At 38.5% G+C, this 25,354-nt stretch overlaps 1 protein-coding gene across 2 annotated transcripts; it reads left to right on the top strand.

Annotated features, from left to right (window-relative positions):
• Nucleotides 1-20,492: 20,492 nt before the first annotated feature.
• Nucleotides 20,493-24,991, top strand: LOC135587704 (uncharacterized). Of its 2 annotated transcripts, XM_065079394.1 has the most exons (6): nucleotides 20,493-20,632; nucleotides 20,720-20,752; nucleotides 21,454-21,858; nucleotides 21,945-23,199; nucleotides 23,306-23,452; nucleotides 24,298-24,991. In XM_065079394.1, the coding sequence occupies exons 3-6, from the start codon at nucleotides 21,802-21,804 to the stop codon at nucleotides 24,795-24,797; spliced, it is 1,959 nt and encodes a 652-aa protein (XP_064935466.1). In that variant the 5' UTR covers nucleotides 20,493-20,632; nucleotides 20,720-20,752; nucleotides 21,454-21,801; the 3' UTR covers nucleotides 24,798-24,991. The 2 variants fall into 2 exon arrangements, with proteins under 2 accessions (XP_064935466.1, XP_064935467.1); XM_065079395.1 differs by lacking the exon at nucleotides 20,720-20,752.
• The last annotated feature ends 363 nt before the right edge of the window (nucleotides 24,992-25,354 follow it).

Raw genomic sequence — 25,354 nt, 5'->3', positions numbered from 1 at the left:
AGGGTATAGCATATCGAGACGTAAAGCCTATTCCCAAGCCACTGTGGAGAAACATCCCTGGTAGAAGGATGGGCCCGAAATCACGTTCGAAGCGAGGGAAGTTGAGTACCCCAACCACAATGATGCCTTGGTGATCTCGGTCATGATCGGTAATGCCCGAATGAAAAGAGTAATGGTGGACACTAGGAGCTCCATCGATGTGCTATATCTCAATGCCTTCCAAAAGCTCAACCTAATCGAGAAGGACCTCACTCCGATGACTTCAGTGTTCACTGAGTTCACAAGGGACTCCATTATTCCCCTCAACACCACCACCCCGCCTATCAGCATCAGGGAGGAGCTGAGGTCCAAGACCATGATGGTCATGTTTATGGTGGTAAGCCTCCCTTCAGCATATAATGTAACCCTTGGTCGCCCAACCCTCAACAAGCTGAGGGCGATCATCTCCACTTACCATTGGGCTATGAAGTTCCCAACCCAAGCTGGGATAAGTGAGGTAAGGAGCAATCCTTAGGAGTCAAGGTAGTGCTATATGATGGTCATCATGCTGCCAAAAAGTTGATGCCTAAGCTACCCCTAGCGGACCCCTGAGATGCAGCCAAAGTAATGCCTTATCCTAAGTCGACCGAGCAAATGTTGGAGGTCCCCCTCGATAAGAGCCAACTAGACAGGGTCATGAGGATTGGGTCTGTGCTTCCAAAGAATGATTAGTTTTAGCTCATTAGCTTCCTAGCAAAAAATGCTGACGTATTCACTTGGTCGGCTAAGGACATGCCGAGGATCAACCTTAAAGTCTTGCAGCACCACTTGAACATCTTCTCGGAAGCACGTCTTGTGAAACAGAGACCATAGAAATTTGCTCTCGATTGGTAAAGGGCAATCATCGATGAGGTGGACCATCTAATGGATTCAGGATTCATAGTCAAGGTGAACTTTTCTCAATTGTTGTCCAATGTAATCCTTGTTAAAAAATCTAATGGAAGTTGAAGGATGTGTGTTAACTACACCGATCCTAACCAGACATGCCCGAAGGACTGCTACCCCCTCCTAAGGATAGACCAACTAGTGGATGCGGCCTTGGGACATGAACTCCTTATATTGATGGATGCCTTCTCGGGCTACAACCAAATTCGAATAGCTCCCCAAGACCAAGAGCATACTGCCTTCTACTAGTTATAGGTGCCTTGCAAGCCAATCATGTGAGTAATGACACATATGATATACTACATAATTTATTTTAGTTATTATTATTATGATTTTTGCTCACTTTATATTGAATGATGAATATATATATTGTGATATCCGTGGATTTGTATAATAGGAATTGGATCATGATGAGATTATGATAATGAGATCAATTCACCTTTAAACACAAATCCCAAATATTCTCAGCCATAGGTTACTCGAGAGGGACATTGAGATAACCGGACAGATCGGTGTGTTATATACCCGTCCATATGATGGAGGCAGTTAATCTCATAGCTACTTGTGTTGGGACACTAGGGATATAGTGCAAGTGCTTATTAGAGAATGAGTTCACTGAATGATCCACTTACGGAATGCTTGATGGTTAATGATACCCCATCGTTAAATAGCAATTTCGTAGTCCCAATTATGTATCTAATCCTCAGACTTGAGATACCAAGGATGCCTTGTTTGTATACTACATTCTTTGATAACAGAATTATAGGTCCGGAAGTTCTGGATCTAGTACAAACAATCATTAGGAACGATAACCAACTTTACAAAGGCAATTGGGTATTAATAGAAAATCTTTCACTCTTAGTATCATGAGAGAAATATCTTGTGTATTCTCACTCAGGCAAATCCCTAATCAGAGTCAATTGGATCGTGATGAATCCGATAAGTGTGAAATTCGAATTGAGAGAAAATGAGTTCTCCATAAGAATCCGATTAGAGTAAGACTCATATGGATTTCGTATGAGCTTGATAGCATCATGCTCGGTATACGATTTTTGGGATATTAGATGGATGAATGACTAAAAATACATGATAACTAGGGCAGACAGATTTAATGGATTAGATCCCTATGTATCACTATGGTATTGTGGCCTAGTGCATCCATAGTCGATAAGTTGAGTGAATTATTATGGAGATAATAATTCACTGAGTTAGAAGAAGTTCTAATAAGTGCAACTCATTGCCAGCTCGGTATTGGGCCTAGAGGGTCATATATATATGGTGGACAACGTGACGAATAGAGGATCAAATATGGGATATCTGATAAGCCCATATTTTAATGGATTCTTAGGAGAGACCCAATAGAGCTTATAATGGTTATTAGATAGGGATCCAATATCCATTAAACCAAGGGTAATTGGATAGAGATCCAATACCCAATAAGGAGGATCCATTAGAGTTCATTCAAGGAGGCTCTTATAAATAGGAGTTGGGATTAAAAGGGTCATTGGCAAGACCTCTATTGCCACCACCCTTCTCACCTCCTCCCCCCTTCTTCCTCTAGCCTACTACCCCTTCTTTGGTGTGAGAGGCCACCAAGAGAGATTGATCCCTCCTTTTGTGCCGATGTAAGGTGGTGTGCGATCATGAGGAAAGAACATGTTGTGCAAGGAGATGCGTCGTCGCTGCATCCATCGTGTGGATCACCACTAGAGAGAGTTTGCAAGAGCTCTTTCATCCATGGACTAGCATATGTGATCTTCAGGGATATACGACTTTCCCTAAGTGAAAACGTCTCACACCCTTTATACAGTTTTTGGTTTCACAAGTTTTACGATCATGATCTTCGCATGACGATTCGATAAAATTATTTTAGGAAACTAGTTTTTGTTTTTATTTTCTATTACATATATGATGGTCCCTAAGATTTTCAATTAGTGGTTTCAAAGCCAGGTTTCCTATAAGAAGAATGGCTATTAACTTCATGTTGTGTTGAATCAGTTTCTCGTAAACAAGTTGCATTTTCGTTGACTTGAGATTAGAATAACATAGTTTTTGCCGTATGAACTATTCTATTGCCTAAGAACTTATGGACATTTGTTTTGATAGGGAAGGAGGCCCTACAGCTTTAGCTGAGGGTTGCTTGTAGCCATGGCTGAGAGTAGCCCTTGCTACTCTCGGCCTAGCTGAGGGCCACTTGGCTAGGGTAGCATAAGGTTTCCTTGCCGCCAAGGGCACCTTGCCCCATGGATCTGCAAAGTGTTTTGAGGTTGGATTAAGGTTTAATCTAAGTCCAATTGATTAAGAGCTAATCCTAAATCAATTAAAGAGTCTAATTGATTACTACCTAGTTAGTCTTGTATATATATATATATATATATATATTTATTTATTTATTTATTTATATATACATGTGATGTGTGTTGTGAACAGATGATCATGGATCATATGTGATATGTATATATGTGTATGTGATTGTTATTGAGGCCTGCGAGCCTCCGTCTCTCTCTCATTAAATCCGACATGTTTTTTTGTCTCCCTGAAAGTTGTACCTCCACTTGATGAGATCAAGGTTTCTTTATGTATGATGTGTATATGTTTAGGCCTACATGCCTGTACTTGAGTTATAATTGCACAAGAAAGAGTAGCGAGGGCATGGAGGCGATGAGGATGAGACGGATGATCATTGGGCATAGAGATGCACCGAGGTACTTGTAGGATTGATGAGGATAAGATGGATGATCACCAGGCATGGAGAGGCACTGAGACACACAAAGATTTTATACGTAAACATGCCTTTTGGCTTAGGCCTGATCATACTAGGTTCTAGTTCATGATCATATGGTATGAATGCTTATATGTAATATATGTTTATTTCTACACATACTAGGTATATATATATTTGCATGCAATGTAAATATATGTGTGTGACGCATCATATTTAACTACGAGACTAAATTAAATCAAAAAATCTCTCTAATAATAATATTAAGTTGATAAACATGAGATGATGAGATTGACCCATGTAACACATTTCATCATTATAGGCGAAAATCATTTTTTAATGTGGGCTAAGTTGATTGAGTCTCTTGAGACTCACCTATATTAGGATTTGGGATCTTACTTATGATATAGAGATGTCATCAGTGACCTTAGGACATGTCATGCTTAGTCGAGTCTCTTGAGGGTATATCATCGAATCAAACTTATCTTGTAATGATGGTATTGACTTAACTGAACATCATGGATGGTCGAGTCCTTTGAGGCTATAATGGTTTGGAGGCCAAACAGGACAGAAATCATAAGAAATTATAATTAGCAAGAGTTACCTACCTTTTAGGCTTAGTGTGATTGGTCGAATTCCTCGAGGTCATACTAAGATGCCAATTAGATTTCGATCCCCATTAGAAATCCGTTAAAGATTTTTGATTCATAGTCGAAGGGTGTCGTGTGTTTCACAAGAAAATAGTAGAAGTAGATTAAGATAAAAGTCCACGTCTTAATTATTTTTTAAAAAATCTAAAATATTTATGTTATTTATTTTTCTGCTACATCTTTATTTTTCAGAAATATATCGCTTGCAAATCTCTTATATGGCATATTAGATGTCAATCATCTCACTGGTCCAAACCATATTGATTGGCTTCGTAACCTGAGAATTGTTCTTATGGTGGAGAAAATTACGTATGTCCTTGACACAATTGTGCCCCTGCCTACGGAAGGGGCAAGTGAGGATAAGAGTACTCGCTATGTGAAGTATATATATGACTCCACTCTTGCTTAGTGTTAAATTTTAGGCTCTATGACTCCTGAGTTACAAAGGTAATATGAAAAGATGGATGTCAGATCCATCTTTCTTCATCTCCACAAATTATTTGAGTCTCTTCCATTTAAGGATGACTAAGGTGACATTGGTTCAAAATCATATCCTTAAGATGATTGAGTGAATAGAGAAGCTCATGGGTCTAGGAATGATCCTAAAGGATAATGTGTATGTAGATCTTATACTTCAGTCCCTTATAGATTCTTTTTTATATTTCATAATGAATTTTAACATAAATAAGCTTGAGGTGACTCTCTCTGAGCTCCTTAATAAGTTGAGGGAGGCTGAGAGCACTATCAAGAAAGAGAAGCTAGTTCTCTATGTTGGTGAGACTAAAAAGAAAAGGAAGGTAGAGAAGTCCCTTCAGAAGGGCAAGAGCAAGGGCAAGCTGGGAAAGGAAAAAGTTGCCAAAAAGGATCCAATAAAGGACAAAGGACAGTGCTTCCACTATATAAAGATGGATATTGGAAGAGGAACTATAAAGAATACCTTGAAGAAAGGTAAAATAGAAGCTTAGAGAAGCTTCAGGTACATTCATGATTGATCTCCATTTGTTAGAAAGTTATGACAATGCATGGGTATTGGATACCGACAATGCATCTCATATCTGTAATTTATTGTAGGCTCTGGCAAGGTTAGGAGATTGGCGAGAGCGAGGTAGACCTCAGGATGGAGAATGACACAAAGGTTGTTGTTGTTGTCATTGGGGAGGTCACCGTACAGTTGCCTAGGGAGCTATTCTTACATTAGATACATGCTATTTTGTTCCTTCGATCATCAAAAATATTATTTTCATTTCTTATTTGACAAATAATAGATATAAATTAGTTTTTTAGGACAATGGTTGTTCATTGAGTTTAGATGATGAGATCATTAGTAGAGGAACATTAAATATGAGTTTAGATGATGAGATCATTAGTAGAGGAACATTAAATAATAGTTTAATTATGTTAGATGTTGCTTTGTAAGTCATGAATGTTGGTGTGTCTGAGAAAACAAGATAAGATAAATAATGCATATATATGACATTCTAGACTAGGTCATATCCATGAGAGAAGAATTCAAAGGTTGTTAAAGGATGGATACTTAAATCTATTTGATAATAATCATATACAATCTTCGAGTCTTACCTTGAAGGGAAATTGATAAACTCTCCATTTAGTGGAACTGGAGAGTGAGCCACTGAGTTGCTAGAACTCATACATACTGATGTGTGTGGTCCTATGTTAACTCAGGCCATAGGTGGTTATTTATACTTCATTACATTCACTAATGATTTATCTAGGTATGGACATATGTACTTAATAAAGTATAAGTCCGAAGCCTTCGAGAAATTCAAGGAATATAAGAATGAGGTAGAAAACCAAACTAGAAATGGGTAGATGTGCCTTAACCCTAAGAAGCCTTTGAGAAATTTCGAACACTCAAGACGTTCGACATGTGCGTCAACCCCACCAAATGCATCTTCGGGGTTGGTTCCAACAAGTTCCTTGGCTTCATCATCTACTAAAGAGGGGTGGATGCAAATCCTGAGAAGGTTCGAGAATAATCAAGATGCAATCCCCCCACTTAATCAGGGAAGTCTAGTGCCTTACTAAAGACTAGCTACCCTTAGTCGATTCCTGCCTCGGTTGGGAGACATGTGTCTTCCTTTCTTCTAAGCTTTGAAGCGCTCCAAGGACTTCGAATGGACTCTAAAATATGAAGAGGCCTTTGGAAAGTTGAAGGTACACCTCGCCCAACTACCTCAACTCACCTCGACTATCCCAAGAGAGCCTCTCAGCTTCTACCTCATGGCCTTCAAGCATGTGATCAGCTTGGTTCTGGTGTGAGAAGACGCAGGAACTCAACGGCCTATCTATTATGCCAGCCACATCTTGAACGGTCTCGAGGACCGATACCCCTCGATTGAGAAGCTGGCTCTGGCCCTAATGCAAGTGACAAGGAAGTTGCACCCATACTTCCAAGCCCATGCAATAAAGGTGGTCACCGACCAGCCACTACAACAAACCCTCTCCAAGTTTGACGTAGCTAGTCGAATGCTCAAGTGGTTAGTAGAACTTGGGGAATTTGAAGTCTAGTATGTTCCAAGGACCACCACCAAAGCCTAAGTGTTGGTCAAGCCTAAGATCATCGTGAAGTCCAGGAGCTTGTCGGAAGTCCGTTGGAACATTGTTGGTAGATCGTCGGAAGTTCGCCGGAAGAAACCAAGACATAGGGACTTGTTTAACTTAAGTATGGCTTAGATTTCATAATTAGCACGTAATTGGAATTGGATTTGGGCCAACCCAATTATGGGCTAGTTGGACCCATGTAAGGACTGTGTTGGGCCTAATGAAAGGCCCAAACAGTGACCGAAGAGATGGCACCGTCGTGGCACAATCTTCGAGACTATGTCAGGCAGTGGTATTGCTAGTCTGGGCGGTGGTACCGCCCAGTTGCCCAGTGCCAGGCGGTGGTAATGCCCAGTGCAGTGTCAGTGTCAGACTGACACTAGTGATGGTACCACCCAGCACAAGTGGTGGTACCGCCCAAACCCAGGAAACCCGGGATGAGATATTTTTAGGCTCCAAATTTGAATCAACTTGGGGCTTATAAATACCCCTCTCATCCCTAGTTAAACTACATAAGCACATAGAGTTTTAAAGTGAGAAAACGTTGTAGAAATCACTTGAGAAATCCCTCCTCTAGCTTAAACTTAAAATTCTGTTTAGAGAGGAGTGTGTGTGTGCTTTTAAAGGTTGTCTTCTAAACCTATGAAAAGGAGAAGAGGGGTGTAAAAGGTGGTTGGTCTTCGCCTATTAAAGGAAGACCGATAGTAGATGCCGGTGGTCTCGATGAAAGAGAAATCGACGGAGTGGATGTAGGTCATGACGACCGAACCACTATAAAATTGGCATATTCCCTAGTTTGTATTTCTATTATTGCCATTTACCTTACTACAAAAAATTTTACTTGCTTACTGCATTCAATATATTTACGAACATGTGTTTTAAGTTAAGTTTCTGAAATTGATTTTTATTATATGAGAGATTTTTCCGAAACCGACGTATTTTACCGCTACACTAATTCACCCCCCCTCTTAGTGCCGACTCGTTCCTAATAGTTGGTATCAGAGCCTCATTTTTCTTATTTGGTTTAACACCCAAATAGAAATGGCTCTTTTCGGCTTTTAAGATGATCACTCTCTCATTCGTCCTCTCTTATTCAATAGGACGGACTACACATATAGGAAAACTCGAATGAGAGTTTTCTTGCTTTCATTGAATCTTAATTTATGGAATATTATCGAAAATGGATTTCAAAGATCTTCTCTTCTAATGAACCATTGGAATGATTTAGAGAAGAAGACTTTTTTTAAAATGTGAAAGCTATAAATGCTTTGTTTTGCGCCTTAGACAAAAATGAATTTAATCGTGTTTCTATTTGCGAAACTGCGTATAATATTTGACATACTCTTGAAATCACACATGAAGTCACTAGCAAAGTTAAAGATTCAAAAATCAACTTTTAAATGCATGATTTTGAACTTTTTCAAATAAAGCCAAGTGAAACCGTTGTTGATATGTACACTCATTTTACGGATGTCGTCAATGGTTTAAAAACACTTGGTAGAAGTTTTTCCGATTTTGAACTTGTAAACAAGATTTTACGTTCTCTTAATCAGAGTTGGGATTCAAAAGTAACGGCTATTCAAGAATCAAAAAACTAGAACCATTTACCAATTGAAGAACTTATAGGGTCTTTGATGACCTATGAAATGACGTGCAATACACGTGAAGAACTCACGAATAACCTTACAAAGAATAGGAAAGATTTAACACTTAGAACATATGAAGACCACTCGAGCATAAGCTCAAGTGATGGTGAACTTGAACTACTCATGAAATTTAAAAAGTTACTAAAACAAAAATTAAAGAACAAAAAGAACATAATTACTTGCTATGAACGCAAGAAGAAGGAAGCAATCTTGGACAAATCAAGCTCATCCGAAGATGAGAAAAAAATCAACAAAGGCGAGGTGGCAAACTATGCCTTAATGGCTTTTGATAATTAGGTAATCAAAATGCCTTTAATTTATTTCGAAATTACATGATGCTTTTCATGAGTTACTTTTAATTTAGTTTAGAATAATTATTTTTCTTGAAAATTGTATGTTTAAAAATGAAAATGTAAAAATTATGATCATGCTAGTAATTTTGAAAATGATAATGAAAATTACATGTTTTATGTTAATGAAATAAAATGTTAGATTTAAATCTAATGATGATCCTATGAATGTTTTTCAAAAAGAAATAATGTGTATCTTGATTATTTTTTATTTTGATTGAAACCATTCTTGATGTCTTAATGAAAATATTAAGAAGTTTGATATCATGCTTAATGATGATGGATGGCTTTTGTATCGAAAACTAAGCTTGAAAAGTTAGATTCACCTAAAAAGAAAAATGCATGACCACAACAAACAAAATGATCTTGATGGAAAATGATTTATGTTTGATGAAATCAATTTTGATGATGCATAATGATGTAATTATGTAATGAAAATATTAAATATTTTGAAACCATGTTTTGATGTCATGCATAATGATCATGCTTAATAAATTTCGAAATTATGCATGATGATTCTTGAGATTTATGGATTATCGATTTTTATGGTAATGAACGTAGCTTTTTCGGTTTTTAAACATTGATGCATGTTTTTTTTGGCATAAATGAAAAAGACATGCTTCTATGAAATAAATCACATAAATTAAAACAAATAAAAAGAGAAAAATATTTTTCTTGAAAATTTCGTTTTCTCTATCTTATCAATTTTTCACTAAGAGATTAATAAAGTTGTTTATGACATTTTGAATCTCTTGAAAATGATTTTGATGATTTGAATTTGAATGAGTTTTATCAAAATCATGATCTTGATTTCTTGGAATTACATGAGATTTTTTTTTTTATCAAGATCTCTTCTTTGTACTCCTATAATTTTTTTTTTGTATTTTATTTAAGAGGAGATTTAATATATGAATCATGTCTTTTGGTATTTACATATCTCTCATGACATGATTTACTTTTGTATAACTCCTTGTATTCATCACCCAATTAATTTGTCTTGATGAGATGAAATGAATGTGATGAAATAAAAATATGCATGAAATATAGGATGTAATTTGACAAATTGATACCATCATGATATGAAATATTTATGATTTGGAATGATGCATGCAATACTTATGCTTTTTATTATGATGATGTATGTGATGTATTGCATATGATGATTGAAATTGCTTTGATTTGAATTCAAGGTTTATCTCAATTATGGTATTTTGAAATAAGAATGAATTCTTTACCTTTGTCATGATTTGAAAATTGTTGTAAAGGGAAAAGAATAACAACATTGTATTTTTCCCTTCTTTTTGACAATGACAAAGGGGGAGAAAAATTACTAGCTCAAGATGCAAAACTTACAACTTGCACATTGCAAATGGAAGCAAAAATAGCTAGCTTGCATGTTCTAAAATTTTGTAAAATTTTGCTAGCTTACACTTTACAAAGGAAGCAAAAATGACAATTCTCAAAAGAGAAGAAAGAGCTTGCTATCTTGAACATCACTATCTTGCCAATCTCAAGAAGCAAAACTTGCAACTTACACATTGCAATAGGAAGCGAGAATCGCTAGCTTACACACTTCAACAAGAAAGCTATCTTGCATTTGCTTTCAAAATTTTTGCTAGATTGTATGTTGTAAACTTGCTATCTTACTACCTTGTATATCTAAAACTTGATAGCTTGCATGATGTAACACTTGCTAAATTTTCTAGCTTACAAATTACATAATGATAAAACTTGATATTATGTTTTTCATGCAATAATTTGAACTTATATCATAAACACTTGATAGTTGGAACTTCTCCTTTTTGTTGATGAAAAAGGGGGAAAAGTATGATCATGCTATGCATGATGACATGTTGTAAATATTCATGATGAAATTTGCAATGACTTGAATTCAGCTTGAATTCAAGGTTCTATCAATATGGTATATTGATAGGGGGAGTTAAGGTTATCTCCGTCATCAATTGGTTGTCATCATCAAAAAAGAGGAGATTGTTGAATCTCGTATTTTGATGATGAAACCAATTGATAAGTATTTATGATTTACTCTGCATTTTTAGTGATGCAGGATGTTTCAATTAGGATGAGACAATTAAAGCAGAAAAGAATCATATTGGGCCGGAGGAAAACATGTCAGAAGATTGGACGTCGGGCCGAAGGATCGGTCGACGTGTCGACAGAAGGCTTCGGGCCATGGATTTGGGCATCGGGCCAAGAAGAGCATATATTGTGTAAAGGATATTGGAGTTGCGGAGGTCAACTGGCTGATTGGGCAATAGGCCGAAAGAAAGAACGATACGCTGAATAATCAGACGAAGCGTCGATGGACCAATGATATGCCGGATAACATGATTCATGCTAGTAATAATTGTCTAGATCGAAGTGTGTTTTAAATATGCAGGATTAACTACAATAGCAAGGCATGAAGCAAAATGAAGTCCCGGAGTCAAGGACACGATTTCGTTGGGAGTTCGAAAGTTCGTCAGAAGTCCAAACGTTCATCGGAAGTTCTGCAGGAACCAGCCGAGAAGTCTAGGAGCTTACTAGAAGAAGCTCATCGGAACTTGCTAAGAAGATCGTCATGAAGTCCAGGAGCTTGCCGGAAGTCCGTTGGAATATTGCCGGGAGATCATCAGAAGTTCGCCGGAAGATCACCTGAAACTCGCCGGAAGAAAAAAAGACCTAGGGACTTGTTTAGCTTAAGTATGCCTTAGATTTCATAATTAGCACATAATTAGGATTGGATTTGGGCCAACCCAATTATGGGCCAATTGGGCTTATGTAAGGACTGTGTTGGGTCCAATAAAAGACCTAAATAGTGACCCAAGAGATGGCACCGTCATGGCATAGTCTTCAAGACTGTGTCAGGCGATGGTACCGCTTGTCTAGGCGGTGGTACCACCCTCGGCAGGGTGCCAAGTGGTGGTACCACTAGTTTGGGCAGTGGTATTGCCCAGTGGCCTAGTGCCAGGTGGTGGTACTACCCAGTCAGTATCAGTGTCAGACTGACACTGGTGGTGGAACCGCCCGAACCCAGGAAACCCGGGATGAGATGTTCTAAGGCTCCAAGATTGAATCAACTTGAGGCTTATAAATACCCCTCTCATCTCTGGTTAAACTATACAAGCACAAGAGTTTTAAAGTGAGAAAACGCTGTAGAAATCACTTGAGAAATTCCTCCTCTAGCTTAAACTTAGAATTATATTTAGAAAGGAGTGTGTGTGCTTGTAAAGGTTGTCTCGTAAACTTGTGAAATAGAGAAGAGGGGTGTAAAAGGTGGTTGGTCTTTGCCTATTGAAGGAAGACCAATAGTGGATGCCGATGGCCTCGACAGATGAGGAATCGGTAGAGTGGATGTAGGTCACGATGACCGAACCACTATAAAATTGGCGTATTCTCTGGTTTGCATTTCTATTATTGTCATTTACTTTACTGCAAACCATTTTACTTGCTTATTGCCTTCAATACATTTACGAACACGTGTTTCAAGTTAAGTTTCTGAAATCGATTTTTATCGTGTGAGAGATTTTTTCGAAACCGACGTATTTTACCGCTGCACTAATTCACCCCCCCTAGTGCCGACTCATTCCTAACAACTCTACCAAGTATACTATGTCCTCAGGTCATCGATGACATCTCTTTGTCATAAGCAAGATAGCGAATCGCGATATGGGTGAGCCTCTAGTGACTCGACTAACTCAACCTACATCGGGAATTAATCCCTACCTATAACAATGGAAGGCCACGTGGGTCAATCTAATTGACTCACTTTTATTAACTTAATATTATCGAGATAGAGGATTTTTTATTTGTATGATGTGTCACACACATATATATTTAATATATATTTACATCACATACAAATATATATACATATATCTAGTAGGTGTACAAGCAATCACACAAGATGATCATGGACCACATCCTAATATGATTAAGCTCGAGCGAGTGGATCTAATCACTCACATCAAGATCTATGTGTGCAGCAACACATCTCCATGCCTTGTGATCATCCATCTCATCTGTGTCGAATCCATCGGCATCTCAGCGCATCTTCATACGTCGCGATCTACCGTCTCGGTCTCGTGGGCCCCGCTATCGTTCCACGCTCCCGCTGTGCCTCGTGTAATTATAAATAATCATAGGCACATAGGCTCGACAATGAATGAGAAATAAATTTGAGGCTCGTAGGCCTCAATAATAATAATCACGTCACATGTACACGCACATCACACGGTCCATGATCATCCGTTCACATCATACATCATATGTAGGACTACTAGATAATACTAATAATTAATTAAACTTTTTAATTAACTATTTTTTTTTAAATTGGGGACATGTAAGGAATTTTTTGAATTATGAGGGGCATTTTAGGTAATTTTGACAAAGAGGACATAACTTAAAATTTTTAAAATTATGAGGGGCAAAACTATCCTTTTGCCTAAAAACCCTATTGCCCTGCCTATACTGCGTTGCGACCATCGCCACCCTATTGATGGCGACCACTACAATGGGCAGGGGCACCGCCTCTACCCGCTTGCGGCATCGCCCCTACGGGCACTGCCACCACTACAGGCGAGCGCACTTACAAGCACCACTGCCCCTATGGTAGCCCTAGTTGGCAGGCGCCCCTACGGGCTATTCTACCCATGAGCGTAGTGCCTGTAGGCTTTGCCCCTTGCGGGGACAATGCCTACACATATGAGCACCACTACTAGCGGCCAACTATAGGCAGGCCGCTGACAGCCAACCGCTTGCATGCAAACGGCGAAGGCTACAAGCAGCCTTTGGCCACTTCTGCATGAGCAGCAATAATTGCTGCCCTTTCTCGCCTTTTGTGTCAACGATTTTGACATCAAAAACTTTTCTAAAACATAACATACGCAGTTTAAAGCCAATCTTTCATATGAATAACTTGGCTCTGATACCACTGTTGGGAAATCTAGGGGCAACATCACATGCGTAGTGGAAGAACAAAAGACAAAAACCCTAAATTTCCATCAGAAAGGTGTTCGTTGTCTTGCGAAGATTGGTGTGTAAAAACTTACAAAACTGAAAAGCCACGTGTGGGATAGTTGTGTTACCTATGGAGATTGTATATCCATGAATCCTAACAGATCTGTAGAAGAGGATGAAGGAGATCAAACGTCCTCATCTTTAATAATGATCCACACTGTAGGGTTGTAATGATGCTCCTTAATTAGCTGCCCAAATCTCCACACCTGTTATCTAAGGAGGAGAAAGGGAGAGGAGAATAGGTGTCACCTAGAAGCCCCAACCCATGGACCTTTGGTTCCCTTCTATTTATAGAGGCCCCTAATTAACTTAACCCTAATAGATCCTATCCTATCGAGTACTAGATCTTCATCCAATTACCCAAGACTCTTAGATTAATGGGTCTCTACCCAATAATTTCTTATTAGCTCTTATTGGATCTCATCCATGAAATCCAATAATTCAAAGGCTTATTTGATATCCAATAAGATAGGGGCTCTGACGAATTTCTTATATCTGAATCTCTACTCACAGTAACACCTACTATATGTGTGTGACCATCTAGGCCCAATATCAAACTGGTCATGAGTTATACCTATCGGGATGCTTTTTGGATCAATGAATTATTATCTTCATAATAATTCACTTAACTTATCGATTGCGGATGTACTTGGCCACTACGCCGTAGACCCCAAACGATACAAGTGAATCTAATCCTTTAGACCTATCTGTCCTCAATTATCATGTACCTAGAGTCCCTCATCCATCTAATATCCAAGAGACCATATACCATGTATGGTGCTATCAGGCCTATACGATTTTTTCTCGAGTCTTGCTCTAATCAGATTCTCTTGGAAAACTCTTTCTCTCTCAATATAAATAACCTTGGCCAAGGATTTGTCTAAGCAAGAACACACAAGATATTCCTCTCATGATACTGAGAGTGGATGATCCTCTATCGACACTTAATAGCCCTCGTAAGGTTGGCTACCACTCTCAATTACCGGTTATACTAGATTTGGAACTTACAAACATATAAGTCTGGTATAAAAGAGTAGAGTACTCATATAGGACATCCTTGGTGTCTCAAGTCTAAGGACCATGTACACTATTGGGATGACGAAATTATTGTCTGATAATAAGGTATCATCAACCATCCAGCATTCCGTAAGTAGATCAATCAGTGAACTTATTCTCCAATGAGCACTTGCATTGTATCCTTAGTGTCCCCACATAAGCAACTATGAGACCAATCGCCTTCATCATATGGATAGGTATACAGCACACTAGTTTGTCTAGTTATCTCGATGTCCCTCTTGAGTAACCTATAACCAAGATTATTTAAGGTATATGTTTAAAGGTGAATTGGTCTCATTATCAAGATCTCATCATGATCTGATTTCCATTGTATAAATCCATGGACATCATAATATATATAAATAATAAGTAGTATAAAATGAGAGAATGTCATAATAATAATAAGAAAAAAGACTGTATATCAAGTCACACGTGTCATCACTCATATGATTGGCTTATAGGGCATCTATGACTAGTAGACCTAAGGCGATGGGGAAGAAGAGGAGCAAATAGGTAGAATGATGCACCCCACTGCTATTAGTCATAGGTGCCCTATAAGCCATCACATGAGTGATGGCACATGTGACATGACATGAACTCCTTTTGCTTATTATTTATTTGGTATTTTTCTCACTTTATATTGCTCATTGCATATATTGTGATGTCCATGAATTTATGCAATGGAAATCAGATCGTGATGAGATCACGACAATAAGATTAATTTGCCATTAAATACAAACCCTAAATAATCTCAATCATAGGTTACTCGAGAGGGACATCGAGATAACTAGATATATTAGTATGTTGTATGCCCATCCATATGATGGAGGTGACTGGTCTCATAGTGCTCATGTGGGGATACTTGAGATACAATGCACATGCTCATTAGAGAATGAGTTCATTGATTGATCCGCTCACGGAATGCTAGATGGTTGATGATACCTCATTGTCAAACAATGATTTTATCATCCTAGTGGTGTATCTAGTCCTTAGACTTGAGACACCAAGGATGACCTGTATGAGTACTCCACTCTTTGATACTAGACTTATAGGCTTGGAAGTTCTAGATCTAGCACAATCGGTCATGGGAGTGACAACCAACCTTATGAGAGCTATTGAGTATCGATAGAAGATCATCCACTCTCAATGTCATAAGAAAAATATCATGTGTTCTTGCTCAAGCAAATCCCTAGTCATGGTCAATCGGATTAAGAGAGAAAGAGTTCTCCGGGAGAATCTAATTAAAGCGAGACTCGAGTAGAAACCGTATAGGCCTGATAGCACCATACCTAGTATATGATCTTTAGAATATTAAATGAATGATTGATTAAAGATATATGATAATTGAGGATAGATAAGTCAAATGGATTGGATTCTCCTATATCGTCTAGGGACTATGACATAATGGCCTAGTACATTTGTAATTAATGAGCCTAGTGAATTATTATGGAAATAATAATTTACTAAGCCAAAAGGAGTTCTAACAGGTATGAATTACGGCCAGCTCGATATTGGGCCTAGAAAGTCATACACATATGGTAGATGTTGCGACGAGTAAAGGTTCGAATATGAATATAACGATAAGATCTATTAGAGTTAAGTTGATAGGGGGCCTCTATAAATAAGAGGGAACCAAAGGGCCATAAGCTAGACTCGTTTGGCTGCCACCTCCTATACTCCTCTCTCCCTCTCCTCAGCCAATAGCCCCCTGTTTGGGCCATATGGATAGCAAGAAGGGTCGACCCCTTCTTGATCACATGGTGTATGTGGAAATGAGGATTGTGTAGTGATTTGAGGAGCATCTTCATAGCCTTTGCATGTGGATCACTACTAGAGAGGAGGACGCTTGACCTCCTTCATCCTCTCCTATAAATCTGTAGGATTTTAGAGATATACGATCTTCCTAGGTAATACAATCTTTCATATATGTAGTTTTTAATTTCATTGGATTTGCATATTAATCTTCGCACGACAACAAATACCCTTTTTGGAAAATTTGAATTTTTTATTTTTTATTCTTCCGTTGCACATGTGATGTCACCCCCAGATTTCCCCACGTGTTCGAGTTATATGCCTAGGCCAACTAATTATCTAAGCATGTACCTTGGTCATATAGTGCCCAAGTCATGTACCTCGACCAGCCAGTGCCCAAGTCATGCACCTCAACCAGACAGTGCCTGAGTCATGCAACTCAGTCAGATGGTGCCCGAGTCATGTATCTCGACTAGAAAGGGCTCAAACTATGCATCTCGGTTGGACAAAGCATAAGCCATATGCCTCGGCCAAGGAAAGCCCGAGTTGCATGCCTCAAAGCCTAAGTTGTGCACCTTAGCCATAAAACGTGCTACGATAAACATTCCCTCGGGTCGCACAACCCAAAAAGAAGGCTCATTGTGGCAAGCAAAGGAGATGAAGGCGAGTTGCCCAACTCGAAGGGGATCTATGATGGAAGATCCCGTGCACCCAAAGGAACTGCGAATCGACCCAGACACTCAAAACACTCTCAACTTCACTTCATACTGATATAAGATTCTGATGGTTCAAAGTCAAGAATCCCTCTCGACTTTAGCCTATGTGTAGGAATTCAGCTTGATAGAGCCTAGTGTGGAAGAATTTGACGACCCAATCGACGGCGCTTTGACCCGGCACTAACCCTCTCACCTCAAGAATCGATGTGGATGACCTTATATTCTCGGGATCAAATCGAGCCATGCTGACTCCCCGGCTATGACATGAAGTTGTGCAACATAACACAAAATTAAAATGCAAGTTATAAGAGGTGGTTAATAAGGGACATCTGAAATCAATAGAGCATGATCGAAATCACATTCTAATTTGTTTTTGTTATAGTTTTGTGTTACTGACACATTTACTTTTAACAAACTAATAGAATATAGAAATATTATTGAATAATTTACTAAAAAAACTAGATTTTATGTGCTTTTAAACCACTTTTCAGAATTTAGTTGAGGTTGCCCAGAGACGACGAAAAATATAAGTATGTCCTTGTTCATTAAAAAATCTTATATGGTTTATAGGGTTTGAGTATAAATCTACTTAAATTTCACTCGGTTGAGTTGGACAAACCTTATGATATTATATTTGTAAATAAGATGTATTACACTCAATAGCATAATCAAGATTAAGATGAACTGCATTATACATTTTTCTACGGTCGAGTTGAAAAAGTTCATTTACTAGTATAACAACATAAGTTTCTGCATTTCATCTCAAAATTTAAACCTGAAAAGAAAAATGATATAAATAATTGTAACATTGGTTCTTTTTTTTATTGAATTTATGAGTTTTGATAGTCCAATTTGACATATTTTAATCTTGATTTTGCAATAAGTGTAACATATTACATTTATGAATGCAACACCATAAAGTTTGATCTAATCATCTCAAACTTAATGGCCAAGGAAGAAGATGACATAAATAGTAACTCTATAATTTTTTTTTATTTTAGAGATTTTTTAAAGTTCAATTTGATACATAATGAACTAGTTCGATGCATTTAAACTAATTGTTCAATGAACTAATTGAGGGGGGTTTTTTTGGGCATATGATTAGATTGGGATATAAAATTCTAAAAAGTGGGTCGTTCTAAGGTAAATGCCCATGAAATCAGATTTTTTAGGGGTAAATCACCTAATAATATTGTAGTTCTGTTCTAAAGATAAAATACAAAAATCATAATCATAATCAAAGCAAAAATATCTCAAACGTTGGTGATTTCATCATCATCTATGTCAACAACGTTCTCATTTATAGTCTACTAAGAAAAAAATATATTGCTCATGTGTAGGCGTTTGATCTTCCAACAACTCTATCAATTCTCCCATTGAGCATAACTTATTCGGCGAAAGGATTGAGATCGTCAAATCCTTCTCCAAAACGGATCACTTAAAATGATAAAGACAAGTGTGTCCTTGTCCATTAAGAAATCTTATATAGCTTATAGTGTTTGAATATAAATTTTCGTAAATTCGACCCAGTTGAATTGGACATACTTTATAGTGTTATACTGCTAAATAAATTATGTTATACCCGGTTGCAAAATCAAGATTAATAACTGAGTTTAGCATGATTCATTTATGATACAAGTGTAACATAAGATTTGTGCAACTCACCGCAAATTTAATTTTGAATATGGAGGGAAAAATGATATAAATAATTACATAATTATTTTTATGTAATATATTGAATTTAGGGGTCATTACAGTCCAATTTGGCATATTTTAATCTTAATTTTGTAATGAGTCTAACATGTATCCCTTTAATAAATGTAGCACCATGAGGTTTGATCTAATCATCTCAAATTTTCACGCTAAAAATATTGATATAAATAGTTCTTCTATTATTTTAGAGATTTGTTTAAATTCAATTGGATGAATGATGAACCTGTTCGATTATAAGCTAATAATAAGGTGGACTAATTGAGGGTTTTTGTTGGGCATTTGATTATATTAACACGCCTATAGGTAAATTCTAAAAGCCCGTAAAATGACTTTTGCCGAGGGTTAAAATGCCTAATAGTATTGTAGTTTTGTTATCAGATAAAAACAAAAGCATTAACATAAACAAAATCAAAATAGAAACATTCCCAAATAATAATAATAGTGTAGAAGGAGACATTCTCGTGTCGCGCCAATACCTTACCCTCGTGCCCCTTTTACTTTTCTTTTAACAGCGACACTTCCGTAATTACATATTATACATTATAGTTATCTAGAATTAGCATTTAGGTCTTTATACTTAAAAAAAAAAATATTATGATCTCTACACTTCCGAAAGTAAAATATTTAACCTCAATTCTCCTCACATTGTCAATTTCGTTATAAATAAAAAGGATAAAATAAAATTTTCATATAAGCTTTTCTCCCTACGAACGTCAGTAATGTTGGTGGGGCGCGAGGTCGACGGCGCCGATGGCATGTGAGGCCAATGCCCAAATCTCCTCTAAAATGCCATCCTCCTACGCCTCTAATTGCATTGTAGACGACAAACTAGCGGCGGTGTCGGTGGCACGCGAGGCCGACACCCAAATCTCCTCTAAAACATCACCCGCGTGCACCTTCGGCTATGTTATGAATGGAAGACCAACGACAACATTGATGGCATGCGAGGGTGGTGTTTCATAGGAGATCCAAACACCAATCTCGTGCATTGTCGACATCATTGCTAGTTTGTCATCTATAGCGTAATTGGAGGCGTGCGATGCTGACATTCCAAAGGAGATCCAAGTGCCAGCCTTGAATACCACTAATGCCACTGGTGGTCTATCATCTGTAGTCCAACTGAAAGGGCACGAGGGTGGCATTCTAGAGGAAATACGGGTGTCAACCTTACATACCATCGATGTCACCGTTAGTCTACTCTCCCTTAGGAATGAAAAGTGAGGTTTATATAAAATTATTTTTTTATTCATTTCATTCCTAATGTAAAGAAAATTAAGATTAAATATTTAACTTTAAGGATCCCATGCTAATCCATAAAGTATAAGGATCATCCTAAATAAGTACGAGAAGTAATATATAATTATCCCGCTTAGCCTCCTATTTCTACCGGCTTCCACCACGTTTCCCTCCCTCAAGCCTCCTCTCCACTTCTTTCTCGTGTGTTTCTCTCTCTCTCGCTGAGCTATTCTGCGCCGTGCACACCGTAGAGGTTCGTCTCGTCCGCAGACAGCGGTGTCTGACACTGGTATTGGAACTAACGAGTTCTTGATTAGTTTCTCCATCGCTTAGGAGTACTCTTTCTGGATGAGTTCTAAGTTTGTGGGTGTTGCAGGAGAAGGCCAAACGTCGGATTTTTGGGAGTTCGGTAATTGAAAATAAGTCCTTTTTCTTAATTTTGCTTTGTTTCTTTCCTACTTCATCACCCTCTCCATCTCTTACGAGTATTCTTCATTGATCTCTGCAAGTTCGTGGGTGTTGCGGAGAAGGTTAAAGTTCGGATTTTTTGCGGAAGCTGGGAATAGAAAATTTGTTCTTTGTTTTTGTTTTTCATTGTTTCTATCCTTCTGGTTGGGATTCGTTCTTTCCTCGATATGTTTGTGACACGGTGCTCTCAATTTATGATGTTTGCTTCAGATTTAGGAGTCCAACAAGCGTTTGATGCGTTTCTTCTCTAGAGGATGATGGAAGGGTTCGAAAGCTTGAACCAGAAAAAAACGGTTGCTTTCGGATCAAGCAACAGTTTCTGGATCAATTAGTACTATTACCTTTCTGGATCAAGCAAAACTCGTACTTTTAGAAACCCATGGACTTCTTCTCTGTTTGCTGGATTCTTTTTTAATCTTTATTCATGAATGAATCCGCTTGTTCTTCGCTTTTTCATCCTTCTGTTCTGACGAAATAAAGGGAAAATTGAGTGCTGATTGTTCTTCCCTTCTAGTGATTTTGATGGAATCAAAAATTTAAAAAATGTCGTTTTTGTTAGCTTTGTTTTCCTATTATATTATATGCCTTATGAATCATTGGGTTTGCTTTGAGATCTAACTTGTTTCTCCCATCAATCTACAGAACCAACATCAAAGACGGAGTCCAAAGGGAATCCTGCCTACCAAGATCTTGTTCGATCACTCTGGCCGCCCCTGAAGTACCATCTCCTCTCACCTTGAGAGAGGTGTGGGCTCGGGAGGACGCTGTCTTTCCTCCTCACTCCACTCTCCTCTTTGTTTGGCTTCTTTGTTGTATGGTAAAAGGATACCCGATCGACAACGGCTGACCGCTGAATCTATTGTAAGATACATCTACTAGGCATAGTTCTTTACTCCTTTGCTTACTAGGGTTTGTTAGCTGCACAATATTGTTTGGGAATCAACAAAGGAAGATCTTGTGTTGTTTGTGGATTTATTAACGCCCCAGAAGATGGCAAGGTTCAGTTGCTTCTCTAATCTTCTCATCGGAATGAAGAAGAAATCCGAAGTCAGTGCTGGATTTTTGCTGTCATTCTTTTTTATGATTTATCTTGTTAGGAACTTGGTACTGATTTTTAGAATTGTTACTCGTAGAAATCATCCAAAGCTGTTGATGCCAAAAGGGTGAATAGTACTGGAGATTTGCGAGTTAAACCAGAAGATCTCCTTCATCCTTCTCTCGAGATGGGAACCAAGGAGGCATCTTTCGGGGATTCAGTACCTTTAAAAGCTCAAGGAAAGAGCTCTTTGAGCAATTTGAAGGTTGATGGGAATGGGAACACTAATGAGATCCTGACAAGGACTACAGCAGCAGTTGAGGCAGCTTATGAGGGAGGTGATGAGCATGATGATGTTTTATCTATGAAAAGGGACTTCTCGGACTTTGATCTCCAGGCGTTAGCCATGGAGAAAGGTGAACTTGCATACCCTGGTTTTAATCAAGAATTCAACAACGATGTGATGGAGTACAAGTCAGACAAAGTTGCAGGGATCACTCCCAATATGCTGGACCAAAGCGGGCATGTCAGCGATCCAGGGATGGGGAGGACGACAGCATTTTGGGGATCTCCCTCACTGAAGCGTTCATGCTCCAACATAGAGAGAAAGAGATCTGGTAAATTCCTTACATCGCCTACCAAGTCCTATTCATGCGAAGATCTTCAAAAGCTAGCAGAAAATGGTGGTGGAGAAGCACATGGCATTCTAGGCAGCCCATTATCTGTAATGACTTCCTGCAGTGCTGACAAGGTGATGCTAAAGAAGAGATCTTCAAGCCAGGTGCTTCCCTCAAGGAGTAGGAAGCTCTGGTGGAAGCTTTTCCTGTGGAGTCATAGGAATCTCCACAAGTCTTGGGTCTCAAAACCAGAGAGGACAGTCTCCACTGTTGATGCATCCAAGCAGAAAGGTGGCTATTGCTCAGATACGCTTGAACCAAGCTGTAAGATTGACATAAAAAACAAGAAGCCAATGGAAGAACCTGAGATCAGGAATGATTTGTGGCCTCAAAATCAATGGGTAGCATTTTGTGCAGAATCCTCGTCTCTAGATAGAGTTAATGCTTGGGTCCATAGTCTCGATGATAGCCCTTTCTACCCAATTGATGATGACGAAGTGGTCACTGGAGTTTATGTTAACATGGATTCTACTGAGGTGGGAGAACCTTCAGGCAAGAACCAGACTGGTATGAGCAGGCGCACCGTGGAGGAAATCGTGCAGGCCAACAAAATTGTTGAATCTCTCAATTCCTTATCTGCAGTGGCTCACATTTCCTGCATGGGTTTGAAAGTAATACCAGCTATTTCAGCCTTCAATAGCCTCCGAGTGATCAATTTATTAGGCAATTTCATAGGTATAAGATGGTATCTTAATTGCATTCATGAAGAAGGAAGTTAAGCATGTTTGTCTCTAAAACTCTTTCTATATGTCTGCATATGACTTGTTTGCTATTGCTGCAGTTCATATTTCTCCTGGATCATTACCTAAGAGCCTTCATATGCTTGACTTGTCAAGGAACAAGATTGCCACAATTGAAGGTCTCAGAGAATTGACGAAACTAAGGGTGCTTAATCTCAGTTATAACAGAATCTCACGAATTGGTCATGGTAAGGTCTTGACGACCTTGTCCTTTTACATGCTGAAAAGATTCTTATGTTCTTAAACTCTATAATGTTCTTGCCAATTCTGAGTTAACAGTATGCAACTAAAAAAATCAAAATCATTGCGGATGATTCACTGCCAAAATAATTTTTGCAAATAGGATTTCTAAGAATTAAAATGGTAAGCTAGCTCTGGGCTCCAAGTGGATTTCTGGTTTGGTGGTCCCTTTAAAGAGCACTTGATTTTGGTTTCAATCCCATCCTCTGGTATGTTAATATGGTCTGTCAGCAACGTCTGTTATACAACCATTTGGTACTATGTGATCTGTATATTCCTTTTAGTGCATCTTTTCAGAATTAAGCATATGATCAAGGTATCTTAAACTAAGTTCATCCTACAAACTGAATGTTAAAGCTCAAACAAATTAGATTGCCATGTCACTCATCTCTAAGTTTTGTGTTTTATTCTCTGCTGATAATATAATCTTGGTTTATTTTGCTAAAGGCTTTGCTAGTACAAGAACTACATATATACACATGTAACAGCCTTCCAAATGATAGGTGTGTTGATGTCATGATAGCAACTTAACAAAATTGGCAAATGCAATTGTGGTTCTGTTAGCTATAAAGATCTAGTCGATTGAGCATCTTTTGAAGAAGCTACCTGTTTTCGTAGATCATCTGAAAAATCAATTCCGAGAAGATTTCTGAATATTTAGTGGACTATCTGTTAAGCCTTTATCTCATGGTCAATGAATCATATTCATATTTCAGATCTGATTTAATAAAGAACTCCATTTGGACAACATTCTCTTGGATTATCTTTTGATGCAATGTTATTCTTGTTTCAGGACTGTCAAACTGCGTTCTAATTAAAGAACTTTACCTCACGGGCAACAAGATCAGTGATGTCGAGGGGCTACACAGGCTCTTGAAGCTTACTGTGCTTGACCTGAGCTTCAACAAGATATCCACAGCAAAAGCCTTAGGCCAGCTTGTCGCCAATTATGACTCTCTCTTGGCCCTTAACCTACTTGGCAACCCGATACAGACCAACATCGGGGATGACCAGCTCCGTAAGGCAGTCTGTAGCCTCCTCCCACAGCTTGCTTATCTCAACAAGCAACCGACTAAACCCCATAGGGAGGTGGTAACTGGCAACATAGCCAAGGCTGCACTTGGGGACAACGGCTGGCATTCTAGGAGGAGGTCAACAAGGCGTGTGATCCAGAGTATGAGCTCATCGGTCAAGGTAAGGGTTGGAGAGGGAAGTAGCCACAAGGGAAGCAGCCACAAGGATAGACAGAGATCAAAGAGCAGGCATCAACACTCGATTTCAACAAGAAAATAAATTCAGAACCTACAAGACTTGAGTTTGATAATCTGCATGCAACTCAACAAATAAAGCTGTCTCTTAATCCAAGCTTTAGCAGAGATGATCTATGCATGGCTAAGGAGGAAGTATCACATTGCATTTAACTATGTTAATTATTGAAAATTAATGGTAAAAATGTTCTATCTAAATGGATATTGCTTCTTGTTAAAGACAGTTGCAATTGTTGGGATCAATGTGAGCATAATTCATGCAATTGTGCTGATAAAATAGGATTTGATTTATAACTGAATCTTGTTTAGTGATGGTGTCATGAGTAGAGTCGGCTCAGTTGGTTCACTATCGAAGGTGCTGGCTCATCTAGTTGCCTCTTCTTGGCTGACGTGGGAGACTTGGTGAGATGAGACCGCGTAGGCTACCTGGTCAAAAGCTGTTCTGTTGGCGAGGACTCGATTCAAAATGGCTCGGTAGGTGGATTAAGGTCTTACATGACAGGCCGACGCTGGGGTTGCTCGACGTGGCTCCTCTTGCTTAAGTTAGTAAAGGGGGAGAAGACAGTAGTGAAAGCTGTAAGA

This window comes from Musa acuminata, chromosome BXJ1-8 (genome assembly GCF_036884655.1).
Source record: "Musa acuminata AAA Group cultivar baxijiao chromosome BXJ1-8, Cavendish_Baxijiao_AAA, whole genome shotgun sequence".
Lineage (NCBI taxonomy): Eukaryota > Viridiplantae > Streptophyta > Magnoliopsida > Zingiberales > Musaceae > Musa > Musa acuminata.
The sequence above is the reverse complement of the archived record's forward strand: the minus strand, read 5'-3'. Positions and strand labels throughout refer to the sequence as shown.

Coding starts and splice junctions, on each gene's coding strand:
- LOC135587704 (XM_065079395.1), top strand. CDS start 21,802: ATGGCAAGGTTCAGTTGCTTCTCTAATCTTCTCATCGGAATGAAGAAG. Junction 23,200..23,305: donor TTTATTAGGCAATTTCATAG/GTATAAGATGGT, acceptor CTATTGCTGCAG/TTCATATTTCTCCTGGATCA. Junction 23,453..24,297: donor AATCTCACGAATTGGTCATG/GTAAGGTCTTGA, acceptor TTCTTGTTTCAG/GACTGTCAAACTGCGTTCTA.